The 22891-nt window shown below is 42.7% G+C and overlaps 3 protein-coding genes across 5 annotated transcripts in view; all 3 read right to left on the bottom strand.

The window, feature by feature from the left end:
* Positions 1-75: 75 nt before the first annotated feature.
* Positions 76-14601, bottom strand: adnpb (activity-dependent neuroprotector homeobox b). Of its 2 annotated transcripts, XM_079674194.1 has the most exons (5): positions 14464-14601; positions 13865-14069; positions 6610-6726; positions 4648-4740; positions 76-3991 (listed from the first exon to the last, which is right to left on the bottom strand). In XM_079674194.1, exons 3-5 carry the CDS (start codon positions 6715-6717, stop codon positions 1055-1057), a joined length of 3138 nt encoding a protein of 1045 aa, XP_079530320.1. In that variant the 5' UTR covers positions 6718-6726; positions 13865-14069; positions 14464-14601; the 3' UTR covers positions 76-1054. The 2 variants fall into 2 exon arrangements, with proteins under 2 accessions (XP_079530320.1, XP_079530319.1); XM_079674193.1 differs by lacking the exon at positions 14464-14601 and having other exon boundaries at positions 13865-14448.
* Positions 14602-16118: 1517 nt separating this feature from the next.
* dpm1 (dolichyl-phosphate mannosyltransferase subunit 1, catalytic) lies at positions 16119-19598 on the bottom strand. The gene is made up of 9 exons (XM_079676416.1): positions 19079-19598; positions 18762-18861; positions 18542-18575; positions 18385-18461; positions 17846-17871; positions 17356-17451; positions 17202-17270; positions 16998-17112; positions 16119-16591 (listed from the first exon to the last, which is right to left on the bottom strand). Exons 1-9 carry the CDS (start codon positions 19207-19209, stop codon positions 16487-16489), a joined length of 753 nt encoding a protein of 250 aa, XP_079532542.1. The 5' UTR covers positions 19210-19598; the 3' UTR covers positions 16119-16486.
* A 140-nt stretch (positions 19599-19738) lies between these two features.
* LOC307036266 (collagen alpha-1(XX) chain-like) overlaps positions 19739-22891 on the bottom strand; it is a 46995-nt gene continuing 43842 nt past the window's right edge. For both annotated transcript variants that reach the window (XM_079676414.1, XM_079676415.1), the window contains 4 exons: positions 21973-22161; positions 21817-21894; positions 21494-21655; positions 19739-20661 (listed from right to left, as the gene is read on the bottom strand). In XM_079676414.1, coding sequence (XP_079532540.1) covers positions 20633-20661; positions 21494-21655; positions 21817-21894; positions 21973-22161 — 458 coding nt within the window. In that variant the 3' untranslated portion in view covers positions 19739-20632. The remainder of the gene's footprint in view (positions 20662-21493; positions 21656-21816; positions 21895-21972; positions 22162-22891) is intronic.

The raw sequence follows: 22891 nt of genomic DNA, 5'->3' as shown, positions 1-22891 counted from the left end.
CAAGAATAGTTTTTGGGCAAAATCCTTCTTGTTCTTCCTTTAAACAAAAATAAACTGGCATGACCATTATTTCAGTGAGAAGCACAGTAACAGCACTTTATTTTTCATAAATGCTCAAATGAAAACATTAAAACAAATACACACAATTCAAATAACACAAATTGAATAATAATAATAGCTTTCACTGTTGTGGGACTCCGTATGCTTCCTGCTGTCCAGTCTTGTTGAGCAAAGAAACATCAAGTTAGAATTGTAAAAATAGAAAGTGAGAACGGTACAGTCAACACATAGAGCATGAGGCTGCAGAAAGTTGATGAAATGCCCCTTTAATCTGTGGGAAAATAGCCTGACACCACTATGATTTCAGAAGAGAAATCATAACAAAAATAAAAATGAAAAAAATAATCAGTGTTAAAGCAAAAATAAATCAAATTTTGTTATTTCATATATAGATATATTATTTTTGCAAAAAAACTAGGTTTTTATAAAAAAAAAAGAATACCAGCCACCAAAGCGACAACTATCGTTAAGCATACCAATGTAGAACATATGAGGTTACCTTACACACAGGTAATAGCAAATATCCAGGGTTACATGGAAACATCTGTCCAAACATGTCTAAAAGACTGTACAAATATACACTAGCATCGCGGTGTTACTACATGAAAAATGATGAATTATCTGGCCAGCTTAAAAAGCTTAACCTCACAACAACTCAATATTTTACGCCACGCTTATGAGTTCAGTGGCTGAATCAAAGCTCCTCATCTCAAGGTAATAAAGAATATAGAAGGCAAAAAACTTCCTATTTGTTTGGTGTGACTTCTCCGGTGTCAAACATTGAAACTGCTGTTGACAAATCTTTACATCTTCCTTAGCTGCTTGTTGAGCCTATACAATTCATTGGATGGCTTGTTTTGATTTCTCTCCTCATCGCTCCCTCCTTCACAGATACCCGATGTGACCGGGACGTGTCCTTCAGTGCAGACGAAGCAGACTTGTTGGCGTGGATCAAATCTAAAAGTGTCTTTCTCACTGTGTGAGTCTTTGTGATTCAGACCTGCTGTTTGCCAAGCTGGGCCCTGTCCCTCCTGCTCCTCGCCGCTGATGGTACAAACTTGGGAATAATGATAGGTAGAGAGTCTCTTCCTTTGGCAGCCTGTCTCTCTGAGCCCTCCGTGGGCCCGAAGCCGTTCGCTACATGTGCCTCCTCCTCATCTTCCTCGTCGTCGTCGTCGTCTTCGTCATCCTCTTCGTCTGACAAGTCGTCTAGATCTGAAACTATCTTAGCACCTGTCCCCGGCTCCATTCTCTTGTCAGCTCCAGCAAGCTGTTTGTTTCCATGGAGACGTACCTCTCCCTCTCGCTGCGTGTTATCACTCTGCTGCTCGTCCTCCTCGCTGTCAGAGTCGATGGCGATGGGCTCTGACAGGTCTAGAGGTATTTTCTGTGCTAAGGTGCTGTTGATTGTCTTGGTTTGGTCTGTGCTGGCACTGTTGGGTTTTGGTGCAGATGGCGCTCCTTTGGTACGCTCTGCAGTTCCCTTCTGTGGGGGGGCCACCCCACCATTAGCAGCTGCAAGCTCCCTATGTTTCCGGAGAGCCTGCTCTGACACCCCTATGTGCGTCCTGGAGGTCCGCCCCTTGCTCGGCTTGCCCTCCAACACGGCGTCCTGCACGATGTCCAGCTCGTGGCTCACTCTGCTCAGCTCGTGCATGCTGAACCCGAGAAACACGCCAGGGTTCTGGCTTTCACATTCCTGCACACATTTCCTCCTTTTGTTCACAAAGTGGCTGGAGATGTCCGACTTCCACAGCCACAGATTGGCCGCTAGCTTCTCCACCTCTCGCTGTGTGGGATACGGCGCTTGATTGAAATACCGCGTTAGGAATGCCTTCCTGGATTCGTACGAATCATTTTCATGCCCTTTGGGATCAAGCGCCAGAATTACAGGTTCATCTGGGTCTTCTACAAACGTTGATGGACCGTTGTCCCGTGGGTTGGCCCTTTCTCCAGGGGGCTTCCTTCGTTTTGGCGCACTGCTGTCAGAGCTATCAAAGCTGGCCCGTTTCTGAGTGCTGCTCGGGGCCTGGCTGACCCGAGGTGAGTGAGCCGCTCGGCTCTCCTGCCCATTTTGGGTCTTCCCTACACCTCGACAGTGCACCAGGTGTAGAGTGATGGTGGAGGCCGTCATGTTGCTAGTATAAACCCCCAAGCAGTGAATACACTTGTAGGTCAGTTTCTTTTCTACAGGGTGGACAGTCTGGATCACCTGGTGCCTCTCTCTCAGGTGGTGGGCCAGTGAGTCTGAGATGGGGCCCTTGAGGATAGAGAAGCAGAGAGGACACAGCGTCTTCCCCACGTCCCTCTTGTAGGGCACAGATGTCTGTGGAGCACTCTTGGTTGGTGCACTGTCAGATCCCCCTGAAGCTGTTTTGGGGGGGTGCAGAGGCATTAACCTCTTGCCTGATATTAGGGAGGCAGACAGAGCTGAGGATGCAGAGGTGTTGTTGTTTTGAGCGTGAAACGCCACTGACTCCTCGGGAGCGTCTCTCATGTTGTAAGTAGTGACAATCAACTGAACATTCTTGGGATTGCCCTGCTGCAGAGTTAGGTCAAAGGTCAAGGGGGAATCTGTGCGTGGGCCCACGGTCTCATCGGGGTGCGCCTGCCGCATGTGGGACACCATCTTCTCCACGTCGTTGAAGGTGGCGCGGCAGTGCGGGCAGGACAGCCCATGGATCAACATGTGGTTCAACAACGTGTCGCTGGGCAGATAGCGGTTGCAGTACAGACACTTGCTGGTGAAGTTGTGGATCTTCATGATGTAGTTGGCAACAGCCGGCACCTTCTCCGCTTTGTGCTCCTTCTCAAAGTGAGCGCTGTACACGTTCTCCGGGAAGAGCTCGTTGCAGATGGTGCAGATTTTCCACTTCTGGGTGTAGGATGTGCCGAGGACTGAGGAGCCGCTTTTCTTGGCCGTGACGGAGGCTACGGTGGTACCTGCCGCCTGGACCCGGGATCCCAGAGAGTTGGATTTGAGTGAAGAGGCGTTGAGCACAACAGGACAACGCAGGCCGCTGCTGGAAAGAAGCTGCTTGGCTGCATGCGACTGCTGGGGAACAGAAACCTGGGCGTTCCCCGGGAGAGTCACCCTCACCTGCTGGCTGCCGATAGTGAACGACTGACCCTTTAACCTGACATCATGTTTCATCCCCGTTAGGAGACTCTGAGCATTGAAGCCCGCCTTTGATGAGATGATGACTCTGCCCAGCTGGGAGGCAGGAGACCTGGTGGTGGCCATGACTGCACCTTTAGGGCCCATCCCAATGATGGTCTTGTCTCCGTGGGTTTTGGGCGGGACCATGATGAGGGGTTTGGGACGGGGGACTATCACACTGGTGTGGCCGATCATGGCGGTCACCTGGTAGCCAATCCTCTCGTGGTCCTCGATGACGTGTTGGACGAGAGCCTCGTAGGTCCGCGGGACAAAGAGACACTTCTTGCAGTGAATCTGGTTACTGTTCACACTGTTTGTGTTGTTACTCTCTGTGGAACCGTTCTGAGTTTTTGCCTTCTCTCCCGGTTTCACAATATAGGGCTGGGCCACTTGTTGGAAGTGTTCCCGGTAGATGTGCTTGCGCACCACATTGTACAAAGGGTCCCTGTAGGTGCACTTCTTGCAGTAGTACACCGCCTGTTCCACGCTGTCCCCGGTCCTTTTCAGCACCCCGTCTTTCATCACGAGACCACCGGCCCCCACCACCATTCCACCGGGGCCCTGCCGCACGGCGTTGTTAGGCATGTGGAACAGTTTGATGTGCGTTTCCAAAGTCTTTTTGTTGCCATTGTAAGTGCAGTAGGGGCAGTTGAGCAGAATGTTGTTCTCAAAGTCCTCGCTGTGGACGTTGCGGAAATGGCTCTTGTACGCCGAGAAGTATTTGGATGAAAAGAGGCAACCGGTGCAGCAGAAAGGCTTTGATCTGTAGTCCTGGAGACACAGAGGTGGGAAAAAGTTTAGACTTGACAGATTTTTTTTGTCTCCAGGGTACATAATAGTAAAATATAAGCACTCTCATGGTACCTAAACAAAAACGTTAGATTCTTGAAGCCTTAAACACAATTATGAACAATAAAGTAGAAACCCTTTCTTTATACCCACAGCAATCAATGTTTATTGTCCCTTTATTTATTTTACCAGCTGTTCGTATTGACTTTGATTGTTTTATGTGATCATTATTATTTACTGCTTAGCTAGCACAGGTCTGCTGTCTGGTGTGAGACGCCAGGAGCAGACAAACAAATATAACAGGATTCCTTTATTTCAAGTACTCAAATATTTTAGTGAATAAAATGTACGAGTCATTGTATAAATTAAACTCCAGAATGTGTTCAAAATAAAGCATTTATCGAAGAGTATATTTAAATGCACACGTTTCCTAAAAAACATTATATTCAATTATTTAAATGATTATATTATGTTAATATAATTGGTCAAACACCAAGACCATTGTATTTTACCATTATTTATTTGTCTCTGTTGCTGTGGTGCAAGTATAACATTTATTTAAAAATAGATAATAATATCAGTGGTCCAAAAAAAAAGAGACATTTATGTGAGAATGCATATCTGAGTATGTCACACACCTGGACTTTGGTATGTGATGGTTCCCACATGCACACATCTTCCCAGCAAGTGTGCTTTATATAAACCTCCGGAGGAGTATAGGCTTTGAAGTCCTAAAACAAGAAGGCAGAACATTAAAACGTTATGATGATAAAGCAAAAGGCACAATCAATGAGGAAATATTCAATTTCAAAGATTCCTGCAGCGAACGACTGCCTCATGGGCACACACTAGGCAAGTGCATTTTGTAAAAATGTCAGTGTTCTTCTTTGGGTGATGCCAACCTCAGCTTGCTTTAGAGATGATTATGACAAAGGGGTTTCTGGGTAATTGCAGGCAACAGGTTTGTTGATGTGCACAAATCCAAAGTCTGCCTTTGCTCTCCTGCGTGTCAAACAAAAACTAAGATAAGATTTTAAAGGGGTGACATTTTTCCCAGATTTATTTTGCCCTCTTGGACACGCGTTTATTTTATGTTGGGGCTGGAAAATAATTCACTATTTTCTAGGGCTGTCAGTCGATTAAAAATATTTAATCGCAAATTAATCGCACATTTTTGATCTGTTCTAAATGTACCTTAGAGGAATATTTTTCAAGTTTTTAATACTCTTATCAACATATGAGTGGACAAATATGCTTTATGCTAATGTTTATTATCATTTGAACAATGACAAATATTTTCATGAATATTAAACACAACAACCTCTGAAAACATTACAAATATTCGCCTCAATTCAACCTGGAACCTCTCTCATACAATACAAATGATCTGTCTGTCTCTGTGTGTGTGTGTGTGTGTGTGTGTGTGTGTGTGTATGTATATATGTGTGTGTGTGTGTGTGTGTGTGTGTGTGTGTGTGTGTGTGTGTGTGTGTGTGTGTGTGTGTGTGTGTGTGTGTGTGTGTGTGTGTGTGTGTGATGGATCGTTGGAGCTATGTGCAACTCAAGGCATATGCTCGAACGGGAGCTGCCTGGACGCTGTGATCATGTTGCGCGCATTATCCGTGCTGAGTGTGCTGACTTGTCCCACTGTCTGGCTACCTGCATAAAGTCGCTCCTCTGTTTTCATTTAAACAGCTCCTTATATCCGTTAGCATCTGGTGCTAGCTAGCTGCACTAACAACAACAGTATACGTAAGGTCTCTCTCTTGCTCGCTCGGGCCACACATACACACACCCTCCCGGTCCTCCTGATGGCCAGTCGGTGCCTGCCGGTGAGCGTGGAAGTGTGGTCTGCCACAAGCGGGCAGCAGGAGCGGGGCTGTCAGCATCAGCTTGTAGATGGTATTTTAAACTCGATGCACTCTGAAACTACGGTTCGAACGAGGAAAATAAATACATATGCGTTAAAGCGCATTAAAATAATTAGTGGCATTAAAAAATGTTTGCGTTAACCTATTATTAACGCGTTAACTTGACAGCCCGACTATTTCCACTTATGGCCTTTATAATTTTGTGTGCAATTAGATTCTGGCTCATAGTTCTCATGTACATGAATGACAACAACAAAGTCTGTCCAACATGAGGAGCTGTGAGGAGTGTGTTGGTGTCTAGAGCTGGACGCTGAATTATGTAAAATCTTTGGGTTCTGCTTTTAAGCCGGAGAAGCATATTTCTCCTGACCTATGTGTGATATAAAAGAATGAGGACAGGATGACAATGAGGGTAAAAACATTCTGTATATTATATGAGCTCAGGTCACAGATTACTACATGTATGCAAGACTGTGAAACACAGTAATGCTGAACCTTAACTTCCTGTACTGAGCTATCTCACTTCCAAAACTGACTTTACTATCAAAGCAAAACAAACTTCTAACGATGATGCTGGGAATATGAATTTAAGGAACATCTAAGTCATATTTAATCATGTGGAAACTCCGGGATTCACTGTATGCTACTTAAGGCAGAGTTATTACCTCAAAAGGAACAGTAGAATGGGTGTTCATCATTATAAAAGTACCAAAGTCAGGGCACACTCACCTCTACGTGATCTCTACAGAACTCCAAGCCGATGTCTACCAGGACCCTCTTGACATTTTTCCTCGCTTTCCGCAGACTGCCCAGGTTATTGACGGGGAGCTGGAACATTCTGCCAGCCTGAATCGAAAAAGAAAAAAACACAAAGCATCAACAGCTTGACTTAACCTGCCTAGTATAAAGCCTAAAAGTAATCATCTTTTTAAAATTAAATATGAGATTTGTTGGCTGTTCATTTGTTATTGTTTTACTCAGTGAAACATTTAAATGACAGCAGAGGGGCTGCGTCGATGTTGTTAAAGGTACCGGTGAGAATGAAGGGAGTCCAGTTTGTAACACAAAGGTGTATAAAAGCTTATCCGATGCAAAACACATTTTGAGACTCTCGGAGAGGATTTTACGACTCTATAGTTATCACTGAGGAATGTTACAAAACAAAAATGACCATGTTCAAGTCTTAAAGTCATCCTGAGGCCTTAGTTTTGGTTTCAAATTACACAACATCATGTATGTGTTGCTTCTTTGGGGCTTGTTTTCATAGACCTGGTTGCTTATTTCTCTCAAATCTGGCAACAGAGTGGGCAGGGCGCAGTGTCTAATTGTAGCAGTAAGCTAACAAGTACTGATAAGCTTTATTTTGTTTTGATCCAATGCTGCAAAAACTGAACTGATCCAATACTGCTGTGAAAAAAAAAAGAAGCTATATCCATGTTAATTGAATATCCAATTTAAATAAAAAAATAACCTTAGGGGACAACTTGAATGCTTTTTTTTCTCTTAATGCATTGCATAAAGATCGGAAAAAATCGGTATCGGCAAATTGTCAAAATCAAATGATCGGAAGCAAAAAAAGGTGATCGGGACATCCCTAAAAAAAAGTTTTAAAAAAAATCACAGGCTTTGCGATTTCATAATCTCATCATTTCAAATCGCGATTTCGATTTAAAATTGATTAATCGTTCAGCCCTAGTTCACCCCATTTCAGGGACTGAGACAAGAAAGTTGCTACCGGTCGGCAGTGGCTCAGTCAGTAGGGGATTGGACTGGGAGCTGTAGGGTCGCCGGTTCAAGTCCCCGGCCGGACCTAAATATGGATTGTGGACTGCTACTTGGAGAGGTCCCAGTTCACCTCCTGCCCTTCCGTGGTGCCCTTGAGCAAGGCACCGGATACCCCCCTTCCTCCCTTACTCCCTGGGCGCTGTGCAATAGCTGCCCACTGCTGGTACAAGACTCTTTGTACTAGGATGGGTTAAATGCAGAGAACACATTTCACTGTGTTTGCTCTGCATGTGTGACCATTAAAGAGGGTTTCATCCCTCCCAATTATAGACAACACAAACAGCAATGGCAGGGTACAAGAAGACTGCTAGCTTTTAAACATGGATGTAAACAATGAACATTTCAAATATTCCAAAAAAGAAACTGCTTAGTTGGCAAATGGCAAACTGCTTAGTTGGCAAATGGCAAATGCGCTGCAGCGCTGTGCAGTGCAGTGTGCACACAGTTCTGCCGGTAATGAATATTATATTTTGTGAGGAAACTTTTCCACCAATAATTCCAATAAGTATTCCAAAATGTATTCACTTCAGGTTTTACGAAAGTAACTGTCATCAGGTTACTCGTTTTTCAAATGTAACGCCAGCTGAATTCAGTTAGCCTACTTGATTTTTGTATTCTGATTACGTAACGCCGTTACATGTATTCCGTTACAACCCAACCCTGCTTCTAGGCTACTGTCCCGCAGCTCCTGGATGGACATGAATTCAATGTGTTTGTTGTACCTCAAGGTTACACGTACAAGTTGCTTGAATATTAACATGCAGTGCTTTATCACCAAAATGCATTGTTTGTTTAAAGAGAAAACTCCAGGGCATCTTTAACTAAAGTTGCAACCGGTTGCTCGTGGTTTATTATTTATGATAAGAAATACAACTGAGTTTTGCATTGCCTTCGAGCTGTGTACTAAAGCTACACACATTTTGTGTGTGTGTGTGAACTATTTAAGTTTTTATTTGACCTGGGCCAACCTCACCGGCTGGTAAATGAATGCATTTATATAGCGCATTTCCAGGCTTTACGACTTCTCCAAGCGCTTTACATATACATTACTCCCCTCCCCTTGGGGGAGTTTCTCTCCCAAATCCACCCGCACGAAACTCCTCCATTGGACTCCTTTGATTACTTCTGTATCACTACATAACACTCACGCTTCTATTGGCTAGCATTTTAATACATTGTAAGTGATGGTTAAGGGTCAGGACATCTCTAATGGCGCATTTCCACTGCAGGGCTTAGTATGGTATAGTTAGGCCCTGTTAGGCCTTGTTAGGCCAGGCTCACTTTATGCTGCATATTCAGATTACTTTTAGAATACTTTATTTTTCCAGAACAGATGGGTATGTTTTGGTGAACAGGAGACACTTATTTGACTGTTTTAATGGCTTATCAAGAACTCAAACACAACATCTTGGTGTCATTCTGGACAGCTCTCTCATCTGCACCCCGCATAAAAAACATCACCCGGACTGCATTCTTTGTACTGTCTTAAAACCTTTCCTTGGAATATGTTATGAATTGTAAGGTGTCCTTGGGTGCTTTGAAAGGCGCCCCTAAATACAATGAATTATCCTTATTATTTATTGTCTGAAACGATGTAATAACTTTTAAAACTTTTTCCAGTCACTTGCCCCAGGCATTCAGCAGCAGCAGGCCATTCACTTTGATTTGATCCCGTTATGAAATGTCATCATTTCCAAAATAAATGCTACATAAACATTATCTTGCACATTTTATCTATCCATCTCCGTTTATAACTTTCCATATATTTTAAAAGAGATCTCTTTCTCTCTCATCTGCGTGCGGGGGCGGGGCCTCACAGACACGCTGCATCTCTCTCTTGCTCACAGACATGCTGCAGCGCTGTGCAGTGCAGTGTGCACACAGTTCTGCCGGTAATGAATATTATATTTTGTGAGGAAACTTTTCCACCAATAATTCCAATAAGTATTCCAAAATGTATTCACTTCAGGTTTACGAAAGTAACTGTTATCAGGTTACTCGTTTTTCAAATGTAACGCCAGCTGAATTCAGTTAGCCTACTTGATTTTTGTATTCTGATTACGTAACGCCGTTACATGTATTCCGTTACAACCCAACCCTGCTTCTAAGCTACTGTCCCGCAGCTCCTGCCTCTCTGTTGGACTCTGTCGCAGCGGGGCTACTGCTGTGGTGCGGAGCGAATTAACCAGACTTTTCACAACGAAGGATCACTTCTTCTTCAAGGAAGGGAAGGTTTCGCAGTACGCAGTCAACTGTCCCTGTGGGCCATCTAAGCTAATTTACAGTTGGCCCTGACCCCAATAGAGATTGCCCTGAAAAATGCGTGCGGACGAAATGCCACGAAGGGTTTGGGGGTCCTCCCTCTAGAGCATTTCGATTTTTGCAGGTCTTAGATCTATGCCGTCTGGTGCATTCTCTAGACTGAATTATAAGATGAACCAGCACAATTTTATATTGTACAATTTTATTCTTCATTTCACTTGTTTGCTTGTTCTTGTTTGTGTTTGCTCGCTTGCATGCCCTGCATAGCTATAAGAAATACTTAAGTTGTTGGTCAAGAAACTTTCCATCTGATGAAGGCAAATGCCTTCATCAGATGGAAAAAAGTAGAAAACATTACATTCAGTTGTAACTGCCAAAACAAACATTATTTACACTATTATGGCCCCTGTTAAAAATGTTTGTAATGTTATCTACTGTAAGTTGGTCGAACGAATACCTCCTCATCCGGAAGCTGACCGAGCAGAACCGAGCAGCAGTCGAGAGGAGCCGAGCGCATCCGCGAAGCATACAAAATGGCGACGTCAGAGTTCCCGGGTTATGGCTAGAAAGGATCCGTCTAGTGTAAATATGACGTCACGTTCTCGTTGTAACTCTCGTTAAAATCGGAGCGGCTCATAAAACACATCTACAGCAGTAACATGATGCAACATACACATTAATGCAGCAGCAATATTAATAGAGAAACATCAGACTTAATAGTAAAACACTGCAAGGGAACATTGTATTGCACCAGGAGCTATCTTGGGACTTTTACTGCGACAACGTTGACTTGCCTGTGAATAAAAAATAAACCATAGTGTTGGTGATCTACAGTGTTGTCATTATTCTTTGAACACCAACAAGACCGCTAACACCCTATTTCAACAATCACACTCCCTGTCATTGACATAATTAATAGATATTTTAGCTTCTCACGATCATTTGCTTTGGCCAACTGATGTTAACGATCGTAACTGAAAGGCTGCCTGCAAAACGTAAACATTCAGCCACGTGACATTCAGCCAAACTGTCGCGAGAGTTTTACACAAGACGGATCCTTTCTAGCCATAACCGAGTTCCCGTTGGCCGGCAAAATCTAAATCTCTTCGGTCACAATAATTTCCCTTTAGCACAATACCGCTTCAGTTGCCCCACTTATGTGACAGACAAGAAGAGTATGTGACAGCCAAGTATAGTCAATTCTAATGTCTAACACTTAATGTGGAGAAAGAGATGTCCTGTATGGGTTGATTGCGCGTTGATCTGTTGGTAATGCCTCGGGGTTCCGGTGGGCATGTAAACAAATGCGTAATGCTGCGCTATACTTTGTGGCCTCACCTAGTTGCATAGCGACACTTATTGTTTAGGTGTCTTTTAATAAGCAGGTAGTCCCATCATTAGCTAGAACTAGCTAGATCTGATCAATATGGACATAAACGCGAGTGAAGTCTAATCTGACGGGAGAGAGAGATCAGCTGCTGCTGATGAGTCGACACGCAGTGCTGCATGATCACATGCAGCGGTGAGCGGACAAAACACACACCTCAGGTTAGAATATCACACGTAGCTATTTTAATTACCTCTCAAACTACCGTAACTAGTTATAGATATGTTTAGTTTTACTGTCGGGTCACTCATTACTGGATCCGCGAGCTGCATGATACTGGCATAATAGATTGCCCGATCGGGCAACCAGCAGGTGAGGCTTCATTGCCCGAGCTAAATACTAGATGGCCCCGGGCCATCGGGCAGCCCTTAATGTCGAGCCCTGGTAAGTGCTGTTTAATTCACTCTCCAAAATTGGCCAGTTGATTTCTCCATTCAGATCAGTGCTGCGTGTAGTTAGGTCAAAGGTCACTGATGTAGCATGACATAAAGGCAGCTCAGTGTCAACAAACAGCAGAGTGCCAAACAAACCCTAAACACCTCAGCTCATTTCCCTTCTCGAAAACACAGAACAGAGGGGGAACTGTGTGTGTGTGTGTGTGTGTGTGTGTGTGTGTGTGTGTGTGTGTGTGTGTGTGTCTGTGTCTGTGTGTGTGTGTGTCTGTGTGTGTGTGTGTGTGTGTGTGTGTGTGTGTGTGTGTGTGTGTGTGGTTCGACTAAATGTGGGCCAAGTGAGGAGTCATGAGAACAGTAGACATGTTTCCCTGAACGTCTCACTGTCTTCCTTGCTGTCTGTCTGTCCACCATTAAGAAGAAGTGCTGGAGTGAGTGAAAGAGACACCCGGGCCCACTTCCCCTCTCTCTCTGTCTTCCTCCCATTAATTACAGATGGCGCTAGAGAGCAGCTCCATTATGTAAGCCTCCCTATGCTGTCTCTGCTGCCCCCTTTTCCTCCCTGCCTCGCAATACCATCACAGAATGGCGCCTCCTACTGAGTCAGCAGCAGCCTCTACAATATGTCTGCAGTGGAGGGGGAGGGGAGGGGAGGGATGGGAGAGAGGGAGGGATGTTGGGAGGGAAGGGAGGGACAGAAGGAGCTAGAGAGATCAGTGAAGGGGGAGGGGGAGATAGGGGGAGGGGGAGATAGGATGAGGTGGAGGGTGGAGGGGGGGGCGGTTGAGGGAGCGGGGAGGAAGAGGAGGGAGAGAGAGAGGGGAGAGATGAGAGAGGACAGAGAGAGTGACGGAAGTGGAGGGGGGAGGCAGGGAGGTCGAACAGAGGCTCAGAGGAGAAGGAAAGGGAGAGAGGGAGGGTGAGGGAAGGAGGGTGAGGGAAGGAGATGAGAGGGAGAACATGGAAGAGGGTGAGAAAAAAAAGAGGGGGCGATGGGTAGACAGGGAGGGGGCGTGGGAGGAAGGAAGAAAAAAGCCGAGGAGAGGCTGAGTGGTAGGGAGAGAAGGAAGAGGAGACTCTCTGCTGAGGGCTGCTGGCAGAAAACAGGTCTCCCCCTTCCCCTGTGGGAGAAAAAAAAAATAGGGCCTACAAACCTTCCACCACAGATTTCCTCACTCCTCCACTGAGACAAGATAACCTATGTTCTGCTTCACTACCCCTCATCCCCTTCCATGTGTACATGTTCACTAAGGGGACAACAGACATATTCACAGCAGAAAAGTTTGGGTTGATTCAAATCCACTGGAGTTTCAACACCTGTCTGTGGCCCTCAGCAATAAGGGTAGAACACTCTGAATATGAGGCTCCTATGAGTGTGTGTTTGGAAGTGCCCATGATCCTAATCTGACACTTGCCCCCACCGAGTGGCAGCCCTCCTCACCCTGGATCCTACACAAGGTATGAGGGCATCTCAACCCACCTGGCTGGTCATATTCTAATAAGGGGGAGGATAGAAAAACGTGCATAATTTAAAGATAATACGTAACATACGCAACAATCTGTACCTGGTTGTGAATAGGTATAATGTGCCACCCACAATAAAGAACTCCCTGTACAGTAGTGCAGCTTTACACTCAATAGTAATTTAGCATTTCTCTTTCATTAAAGTCGAAATACCTGCGTGTCGTGGTAGGTTTAGCTGATGTGGGATGTAACGGAGCAACTCGTGCAGAGAGGTGACGTTTGTGCGTATGCAATAACCCCTGATCAACATCTGGCAGTATCCATATCGATGGGCTTGTCGGGGAGCTGCTGCCGCTGACAAAGAATGGGTTCACACCGCGCTAAGTTAGCATGCTAAGCTAGCCAACTCGCATCAACAACACGGGCTGTTCAAAACTACTGCTGCTGTTTCTTTGCTTATTTATACAAAAAAGAGCTTTCGCTTGAGTTTACCTCAGCAGGTAAACAAGGCTACCGGATAAGTAATTCAACTTGGTTACGTTGTCCCCCCCCCTGACTTAAAGAAACAACGTTAATACACGTTTTATCGACAGCCAAGTTACCTCAGCTGTAACGTTAGTTCAGTGCTACACAGGTAGCCGCTGCTAGCTCTCATTTTGACTGTTACAGACAACACTATGACGGACAAGTTTACCTGCTTTCACATCCACTGCTCCCGTCTGAGTAAAATGTGCCACCTCAGGATGACTGAGGCGGCAGTGTATAGATACTTTTCCACAGAGAGCTCCTTATATCCGCACAGTTGACAACTGTTCGTGGGAGAGAAACAGCAACCCGTCCGTCCGTTGGTCTGTCCTCCAAGCCCGACTCTCTCTCGCTGAAACGGGCTATCCTCTTCCCTGTGGTCGGCAAACGGAAACAGAAAGCCTCCCAGGCTCATTAGACAATTAAAACCTCCATTCTTCTGAGTGGTGAGGGCAGACACATGTCCTTATGTGACAACAACTACCGACAGAGCCACTATTTCAAATAAAAGCTCTTAAGTGTTCCTATCACAGCCTGGCAACCGATATGGTTTTGCCCATTCTTTTCTCTGACAGACAATACACATCCAGCCTAGAAACTGCCCGATCCAAAATGGCGCAAATAGAAGGGGCGGAAGTGACATCTACTTGATTAGCATAAAAAAATCTCATTGTGAGATCCTTGCAAGCCCAGCTCATTAAACTCTTGATTGATCTGTCAATCAATTAGGCCAATTAAGAAAAACCTTTGTAAAAAAAAATCACCTACCTGGACCCTGAAACACGGCGGTGGGCCTTTGGTTTCTGAGCTCGAGTCTGTGTGAGGTAAACAACCCAGCACAGTAGTGGCGGGATCCTGCCGACAGCGGGCGTCCTTCTGGTGAGGGTTTTTCGATGTAGGCGCATGCGCAGGCTACATCTGGCCCCCCCCCCCTTCCCTCGGATGTACACTGTGCCTCAGCACTCAGCTGGAGAGGTATCTGCGGCTGGGTGGACGATAGGTGGCGCTGTACTACACTACTGTTACCGCCCTTCAACTAAACTGACCGGGACTACTTTCCTGGACATTGCCTAGTGAAGGGCCGCAGGACAGCCCTAAAAACAGCACTGCATGTACACAGTCTAAAACTGCATTTAACTGGTTAAATTCATGGTAGAAGTTTTTCATTATTTGTTGTTCTTCCTTGCACCATTACACACCCTATCATCATTCACCAAAATGGGCAAACTGATCATAGGTCTGCTATGTGGGTATTTAATTAGCAATGTTAAATTGGAATTATATAACAATTAAGTCACTGCAATCAAAATCTATTATCATTATTTATATATGAAAAGGACTTTCATAGCAAATATGTATACAACTTTATGGACTATTATCAGAATTGATCTCAACTGATAAACATAACCTTCCATGTATATTATACATTTCTTAAAGATTTTTTTGAATGTTTTTAACCTATTTATGCTTTTAATATGACAAAGTATGACATCTAATAGGAGAGGTTTCTTCATAAGACATTTTTGGCTTCCAATTTCCTGTGTAATGTAAGCTTTTTCTTAAATTCTTACTGTGTTTGTGTGTATATGTTCAAATACATAAATAGTAGACTATAAAGCACAATAAGCTTGGAGCGTTCAGGGCCTGGGGGCGCTGCCTGCTCTAATCCATCCTTGCACACTAAGGTGAGGAGAGAGAAGTTGGATGTTAAATGTCCTTACAGTGGGACTTGTTGAAATTCATTCAAATATATTCACCCTGCTTTGACCCCTGGATGATATTTCCTTTGGTGTATGTGAGGGAGATGTCTGGCTGTCTCAGCACAGTGGAGCTAATCATGTACTTCAGAAGACCATGAGATGTGGTTAAAAACTCCAAAAAAGCTACAAGTGACTCTCAGTAACTTTATTTGTGTGGAACTATGCATAGTTTTACACAATGCTATTTCAAGGATTTATTGTTCAGAGGTACTGTATTTCATTTCAAGGCTAAAACAGTGTTCATGTTGTTTTTATCTGCATATGCAAGTTAGTTTTGAGAGATGTATTTTCCTAGCAAAATATAACTTTTTTATTGCAGTATAGCCTACCCCTGTACTTTCTTTAAAGATTGATTATAACAAGACATTTTTTTCCCAAATAAGCATGAAAATGCACTCAATAAAACGGTAATAACGGTCCCGATTTGGTCCCAATTTATCACACTTGACAGTATTGGCAAACATTATATATTATATAATATTATATATGTTTTTTGTATTTATGGGAATTGGGTTAAAATTTGGTAGACTTGATCAAAATCATACTTGTCTATGTTTATGGATATAAACAGCCCACTTGCACTTATTTCACGTTTGACCGTGATCAATGAATACCAAAAACAGACTTGGATTTGTTGTAAAAAGAAATATCAGAAAAATCAGATCCAACAATACAAACATTTTAATTGTATACAAACAATCACTGGTGTAGCAGTAAACATGTTGAACCCATGTGACAGTTGATTCAGCTGTGCGCAGAGGGAATCATGTCCATGCATCAAGATGTCATTAGAGAGGGTGATGGGAATGTAGAGCACTATGTGGCTGCAGTATTCCAGACCACTACTGACTTTATATTTACTGCTAACATGTCTCCCTTGTCAATGGCTGTCATGTCACTGTCTGCCCATGTAGACAAGCAGAGCCTCCCCCCCCCCCCCCATTGAAATTCTGATACAACTACTGTGTTTAAGACAGCCGCTTCAAAGTCGCGGTAACATGATCTAACTGTGGGATGCCCGACAGAGCTGATCATGTGGTGGCGAAGAGCGTGATCAGTCCTTTCACGAAAGACACAATCTCGTTTCCTCCCAGTTTCGACTCTCCGTAGACCCGATCCACAAAGGAGATGGGAACCTGTTGTTTTGGAGGAAGAAGAGAGAATTTGTTTTTTTTGGGTCCAGAATCGTGCACAAAGGTTCACAATGCAGGGGAAAGTCAACCATGTTTCTGTCCAGAGTCTATAGTTGATTCGTAGAAAACGTATAAACACTCACAGTGAAAGCCAAAATGCCTTTAAAAGCCCTCAGTGCAGATTTGCAAAACTGTTATTTCTTTATATTTAAGGAAAATAAGTAGGGGACATTTTTCTTTATCTAGACAAGGGTCCACTTTCTGGAATTCTTTTATTTGAACTACATCATTATATTTGCACTATTCCGCATCCGCAAATTAATATAAAGATTTATTGATGTTCTGCTTTTTTTTAAAAACATGTATCAGATCTGATATTCTTAAATAGATGAATGAATTAGGGCCTCACTTCTCCAATTGTGTAGTTGAGCTGTCTGGCTCGGACGATCATCTCCATCTGAAAGACGTAGCCTTTGGATACGCAGCGCTTCACCAGACTCTCCAACACCGCCTTCTTGTACAACCTGACATCCGGGAGAGAAAACTGTATGAGTGGGAGAAAATATATCCCCAAAAAAGTCAGTGTCACACAACACTTGTTCGCTCCATGAACCTGAAGCTGCCGGTGAGGTCTGAGGCTCCGGGTCTCAACAACACCTGAGACAGAAAGTTGGCTCCCCGGCTGTGAAGAGAGGAGACAGGAAATAAATCAGGCCTCCGGTCTGTTGTGAGGGGAAATTGAAAAACAGTTGTTGACTCTCAGCTACCTGATGAGTTTCCTGCGCAGGTCCCAGCCGTAAACACCTCCGTTGCCTTGGTATCGAGTGCCAGACACCAGGTCATAATCACCTTCCTTTTGCTTTCTGACCAACAGGAGAAAACGGTCTTAAAGGGACAGTACACCCAAAAATGAAACCTGCATTTCTCTAAACTACAGTGCTATTTATCCATCTAGATTGGTTATGTGTGAGTTTCAGAGTGTTGGAGATATCGGGGGTAGAGTTCTCTGCCTGCTCTTGAATACTACAGAACTAAATAGAACACTGCTTGAGAACATAATTTATTTGAAGATCTGTACAACTCTTTATAGAAATCATAGAAAAATGTGTACTGTTGGTCTCAACTCTTCCTTTAACTAAAGTATTTCTGCACAATTTACCTTTCAACTGTCAGGACACAATAGCTAAAACAATAATTTTCCAATATTTTAAAACAACAAAATCACATGATATGAAATTAAAATGTAGTAAAACTTACTTAATAAATTCTGGGATGAATTTGGGCTGAAAAAAGAACAAAAAAAAGAACAGGAAAACAGTAAAATAATATGCCGTACAAAATGAAATCACTCAGAACCCGTTATGTTTCACATTCAATTGTAATTATATTAAAGAGCAATGTACATTTTAGGGATGTTAGGGATGATAGAGAGGAGAGAGTTGACAAAGAAAATAGATCAGTTAAACTCAAAATCTATCTACCATCCAAATACTTACTCTAAATCAATTCAGGAATTATTAAAATAATCCACTCGGGGTCAATTGTTTAGTTTATATATCGATTTGCATTGACGGCAACTAATTTATAAGTCATTCGTAATTTTTGTATATTTTTAGGGAATTATGATTGTGAGAAATTATAGATTTGTTCCCCTAGTTTCAGACATCTGATTAACCAAACAATAAATGTATTATAAAAAAGACTAACTGAAAGACTAATAATATTTAATAATAATAAAATGTTAAAAGTCTTCATTTGAACATATTGAAACACACAATGAAAGAAGCTCCACTCACATGATGGGAAAGATCTGCGTCCATTATGATGACGAAGTTCCCAGTAACATGCTTAATGCCGTGGATGTAAGCAGTGCCTATACAAGGAAAAAGGAGATCATTAATTGTAAGCTAAAGTGACCAGAACGAATACACTAATACACTGCTTTGAACTGACCAAGGCCTAATTTGGTTGCTCTTGGTCGTAGAAGCTGAAACACAAAAAAAGAGAAGAGTCTGCATCATCCATTTACTTGAACCAACATTAAATAGGTTTACAGTGTAAATCACAAGTAAACAATGACGTCGTTAGTCACTTCTTACACAATACTCAAAATAATATTATGTTTAAGTGAATAACCAGGATCCTTCACTGAGAGCAGGGATTCTTTACGTACTATCTTATCTTCTCCATAGATTTTCTGCAACTGCTCTGCCACCTCCAGCGTCCCATCAGGGCTTCCGTCGTCAATGACAATTATCTCGTAGTTGTAGCCACTGTACAAAGAACAACGTAATTCCATCAAGCTAAACAAACCTGAGATAGTGCAAACTTGTTCATAAACATGAAAATACATTAACCTAAGTTTAATGTCACTGTTAAAAGCTGTCACATTCATACTCTGGTTTAGTGACAGCTCATCACTTACATTAGCTAATGTTACCAAAGTAGCTAGCACTAGCCGAGCAGCTAAACCAGCTCTTCGGAACTCACCTTTCACCGAAATATTTCACCAGAAGCCATACTATCAAAGGGAGGTTTTCCCTTTCGTTGTAGGTAGGTAATAGTATTGAGTATTTGTCCCCACTATCCCGCTTTTGCTGCGAAGCTTTTCGGCTAGCCATGGTGACGTGAATCTATGGTAACCCCACCGAGTGAAGTCAGAGAAAGTGGCCCCAACATCCTGTTTGTTACTTTCAAGAATAAATAGAGTATCGGTCTAAGTCATTGACCTGAACATAAGTTTAACTTATTCAGATAATAGCCTTAGACTCTGTTCACATCAGCTTTACCTAATAAAAAAAATCTCAAAAACATGTGGGAAACATTATCATGTAGCAATGCTGCTAGCCCTGTTCAATATTGACAGCGTCTTCAGGGCTGCATTTATTTTGAAAAAAATAAAATGACTTCACGTCGAAAAGATTGTAGTACCAAGACTAACTTGACAAAGCCGCTTCCGGAACCGGAAGTATATTTGTCCTCTTCAAAATAGACACTACCAGAAACATTTGTCTCTTCAACCCGGTTCCGAGAAAGAACTAAGCCTTTATTATAACCGTTTTTTCCGGCTTACTAAATTAATTTCTCTTTCCCTCCACTACAAGTGTCACAACACTAAACTACACAAGACATTTTGGAAAAAACACACAATTAACACATTAATCTGATTTATTCACAACACGCACACGCACACACAAACACACACACACACACACACACACACACACACACACACACACACACACACACACACACACACACACACACACACACACACACACACACACACACACACACACACACACACACACACACACACACACACACACACACACACACACACATTATAACCCCCACCCCATAGATAGCAGACAATGTAAACATGTATTTTACATAATAGGTACAGTATAAAATATCATACATGAATAACTCCATACAGTAATTATAATAAACAATATACACATTATCATACACATGACAACAGGCTTTCTCACAGTATCAGTTATACCATGGAACAAAAATAAGCTTTATCACCATGGATTATGCACTTTCATTATCCTTGAGGCAGTTAAGGTTAGAATGGCAGATGAAAAGGGTAGGAATATAACACAGATGCTAAAATATTTGGCATTGATACAGTGCATGAATATATAAAAAGTAATAAAAGGTTTCAGTGCGAATATGGAGTATAAGAGAGCACTTGACTGATCCCAATGAAAAAATGTTTTCCTTTATGATGCTATCTGTTCATCAAAACACTATTCTATATTAGAAAGCTTCCCACGTATTCCTTGTTTATTTCTCAGCCCTTATTTATGTCAAGGATCAACAAGAAGACCAAGAGTGACCCTTCCTGTGTGGTTTCCTTTTCTCACACATGATGAAACTAGTGAAGCTTCCGCATCAGTCAGTGGCACGTTCCACGCCCCAAACCTCTTCAGTGCTGCTTTTCTTTAGCTCCATTCCCAGTTTGGCTTTCAGCTCCAAAGGAATCATAGTCACTTCAAACAGACGTCTTTCATCTGCTGACTTGTAAATATCCGCTCAAGGTTGGTAGCCGTAATAGGGGTCTTCTGTTGAAAGAGAGCAAACACAACAAGAGTCAACACGTATGACCACTTTCACACTGTTAATGACCAAAAAATGTTCCAAGAAACATGCCTTTAAGACAAGTTTGCACTGCTCTGATTAACTGCATTAACATTACCATAACTTTAAAGCTGCTATAATAAATCATCTTATATTAACAATAAGTAGTCAAATGTGGTCGCTCGTACCAAACCACGAACCAAAGATATTTATTACCTGAGTTTATATCCTGCCAACACAATTTTAGCATCTCTTTATTTTGGCTTTATGGCCGAATGTTCCTTGTTTTTATTGAATCTCGCCGTTTTTGGCTCCTTCAGGCAGCTGTTTTCAGTTATTAGGCACCACTGTATTCTACCTGATCAGCAAGAGACACCTACAGTTTAAGGACGTTCTTGTTGTAAACATTTTTTTTTTTATAGTTGCTCCTCTACAGCTTATTATTGACTCTCAGTAAATACGAATCAAAGTCTTCATGTCTTATTTACTTATGATGCAGAACTTTTACACCTAGGCGCTGTCACACCGGAGTGCGTGTGTGTGGGTGTGTGAGACGTTACTGTCTGTGCAGCTGCGTGCCAACGTGAAACCATCATGCGGTATATTTGAACATTTCATTTACATAATTGACTATGAGACATATTGAAGACGCTGGCTACATCTCTATAAACATTTATTAACTTGGGCCTTAGCATACATCATCATTACTTACCCAGCCACTGCACATACCTAACACTGGACATCAGCTGGATCATCACATCTGATATGACCAGACCTAGTGTAGGCTGAGTTAATGAACCCCTCCTGGTAGCTAACCTGTTTGCTGGGGGGCTCTGTTGCAGCCTCCGCTGTTGTCGCACAGACCCGGGGGTCCCATCTCTCCGGGCTGTCCTGGTGTTCCGCTGATCCCCTGGAGTCCTGATTTACCATCATCTCCTTTAGAACCTGGGTCACCCAGCTTAGCCTCACCCAGAGGACCTGCAGAAGAAAGTTCATTTATATAAAATGTATAGGGTATAAATATGGTATTAATATATACAGTATAATAAATAAGAGACAACCTGTTTCTCAATGATAAATATGAGACGATGACTATATAATACAGTGTTAGATCAAACCAATGATTTATAGAGAGGTACCTGCAAATCCTTTGATCCCCGTGGGCCCCTGGACATTTGGCCCTGCATCCCCCTTGGCCCCTAGCATGCCTCTTCCTCCTGTAGAATATCAGACTGGACCCTTATAATGTTTTCATTTCAATAAACGTATCACCATCTACAAGATAAGAGTCTTACCCTGCTCTCCGGGATATCCTGGCCTCCCAGGTCTCCCCCTCGAGCCGACATTCCCCTGGCTGCCCCTGCTGCCTGGTGGGCCCTTAGGCCCCGGTATACCAGGTTCCCCGGGGGGGCCCACCGGCTCCTCAATTGGAGCTGGCTTCCGATTCATTTCATTAATGAACATGTCGAGCTTCAGCACCTCCTCTGAAAAACACACACAACTCTGGATGAAGAATGAGCAGGAGAATAGGTTTCCATCCGGACCTCTTTAAAGTCCGAATGTGCCAGTCAAGGCCAATCCAATTATTTTAACCACAATGAAACCTCCCCAGTTTTGTATTATGAGTTTCTTGAGTTTTAAGGTTTAAATATGCAAAACCGTTATAATCTTATTATAAATTGTATAATTCGGAAACATTTCCAGATAATAATAATTTGATAAACCAAGTAAAAAAATCTAGATTCGTATTGTTGACATATTAGAGTCAAAGGCTTCACAGATCGTGGTATAACTCTTTAAATCAGAAACTACTGTCCACACCTATAAAAACTAAATTATTTTCACCATTCAATTCCATTTCAGTTCAAATGTATTCAATTCAAATCATGTTTTCACAAGTAAATGTTATATCAATGAGGGAATAGATGATATATGAACACAGCCATGAAAACCTTTAGAATAGAGATATATGAATGAAACTGCTACTGAAGTGGAGATTTCCTTTAAAGATATGTATTTTAAAATTCCATATATATTTGCAGGACACTACAGTTAAACATAGTTGAATTGATCTAATAGATATCCCCCCAAAACGTCCCTAGTTTATAACCTACAATGTACAAATATATGTGGGTATTACAACTTGTCTATATGAGGCAATCTAATGGTGAATTAAGGAGGAATCTCCGTAAACAAATAGAAAACATTTGTAAA

The sequence above is a fragment of the Notothenia rossii genome, assembly GCF_949606895.1.
Source record: "Notothenia rossii genome assembly, chromosome: 4".
Taxonomy (NCBI): Eukaryota; Metazoa; Chordata; class Actinopteri; order Perciformes; family Nototheniidae; genus Notothenia; species Notothenia rossii.
The sequence above is the reverse complement of the archived record's forward strand: the minus strand, read 5'-3'. Positions and strand labels throughout refer to the sequence as shown.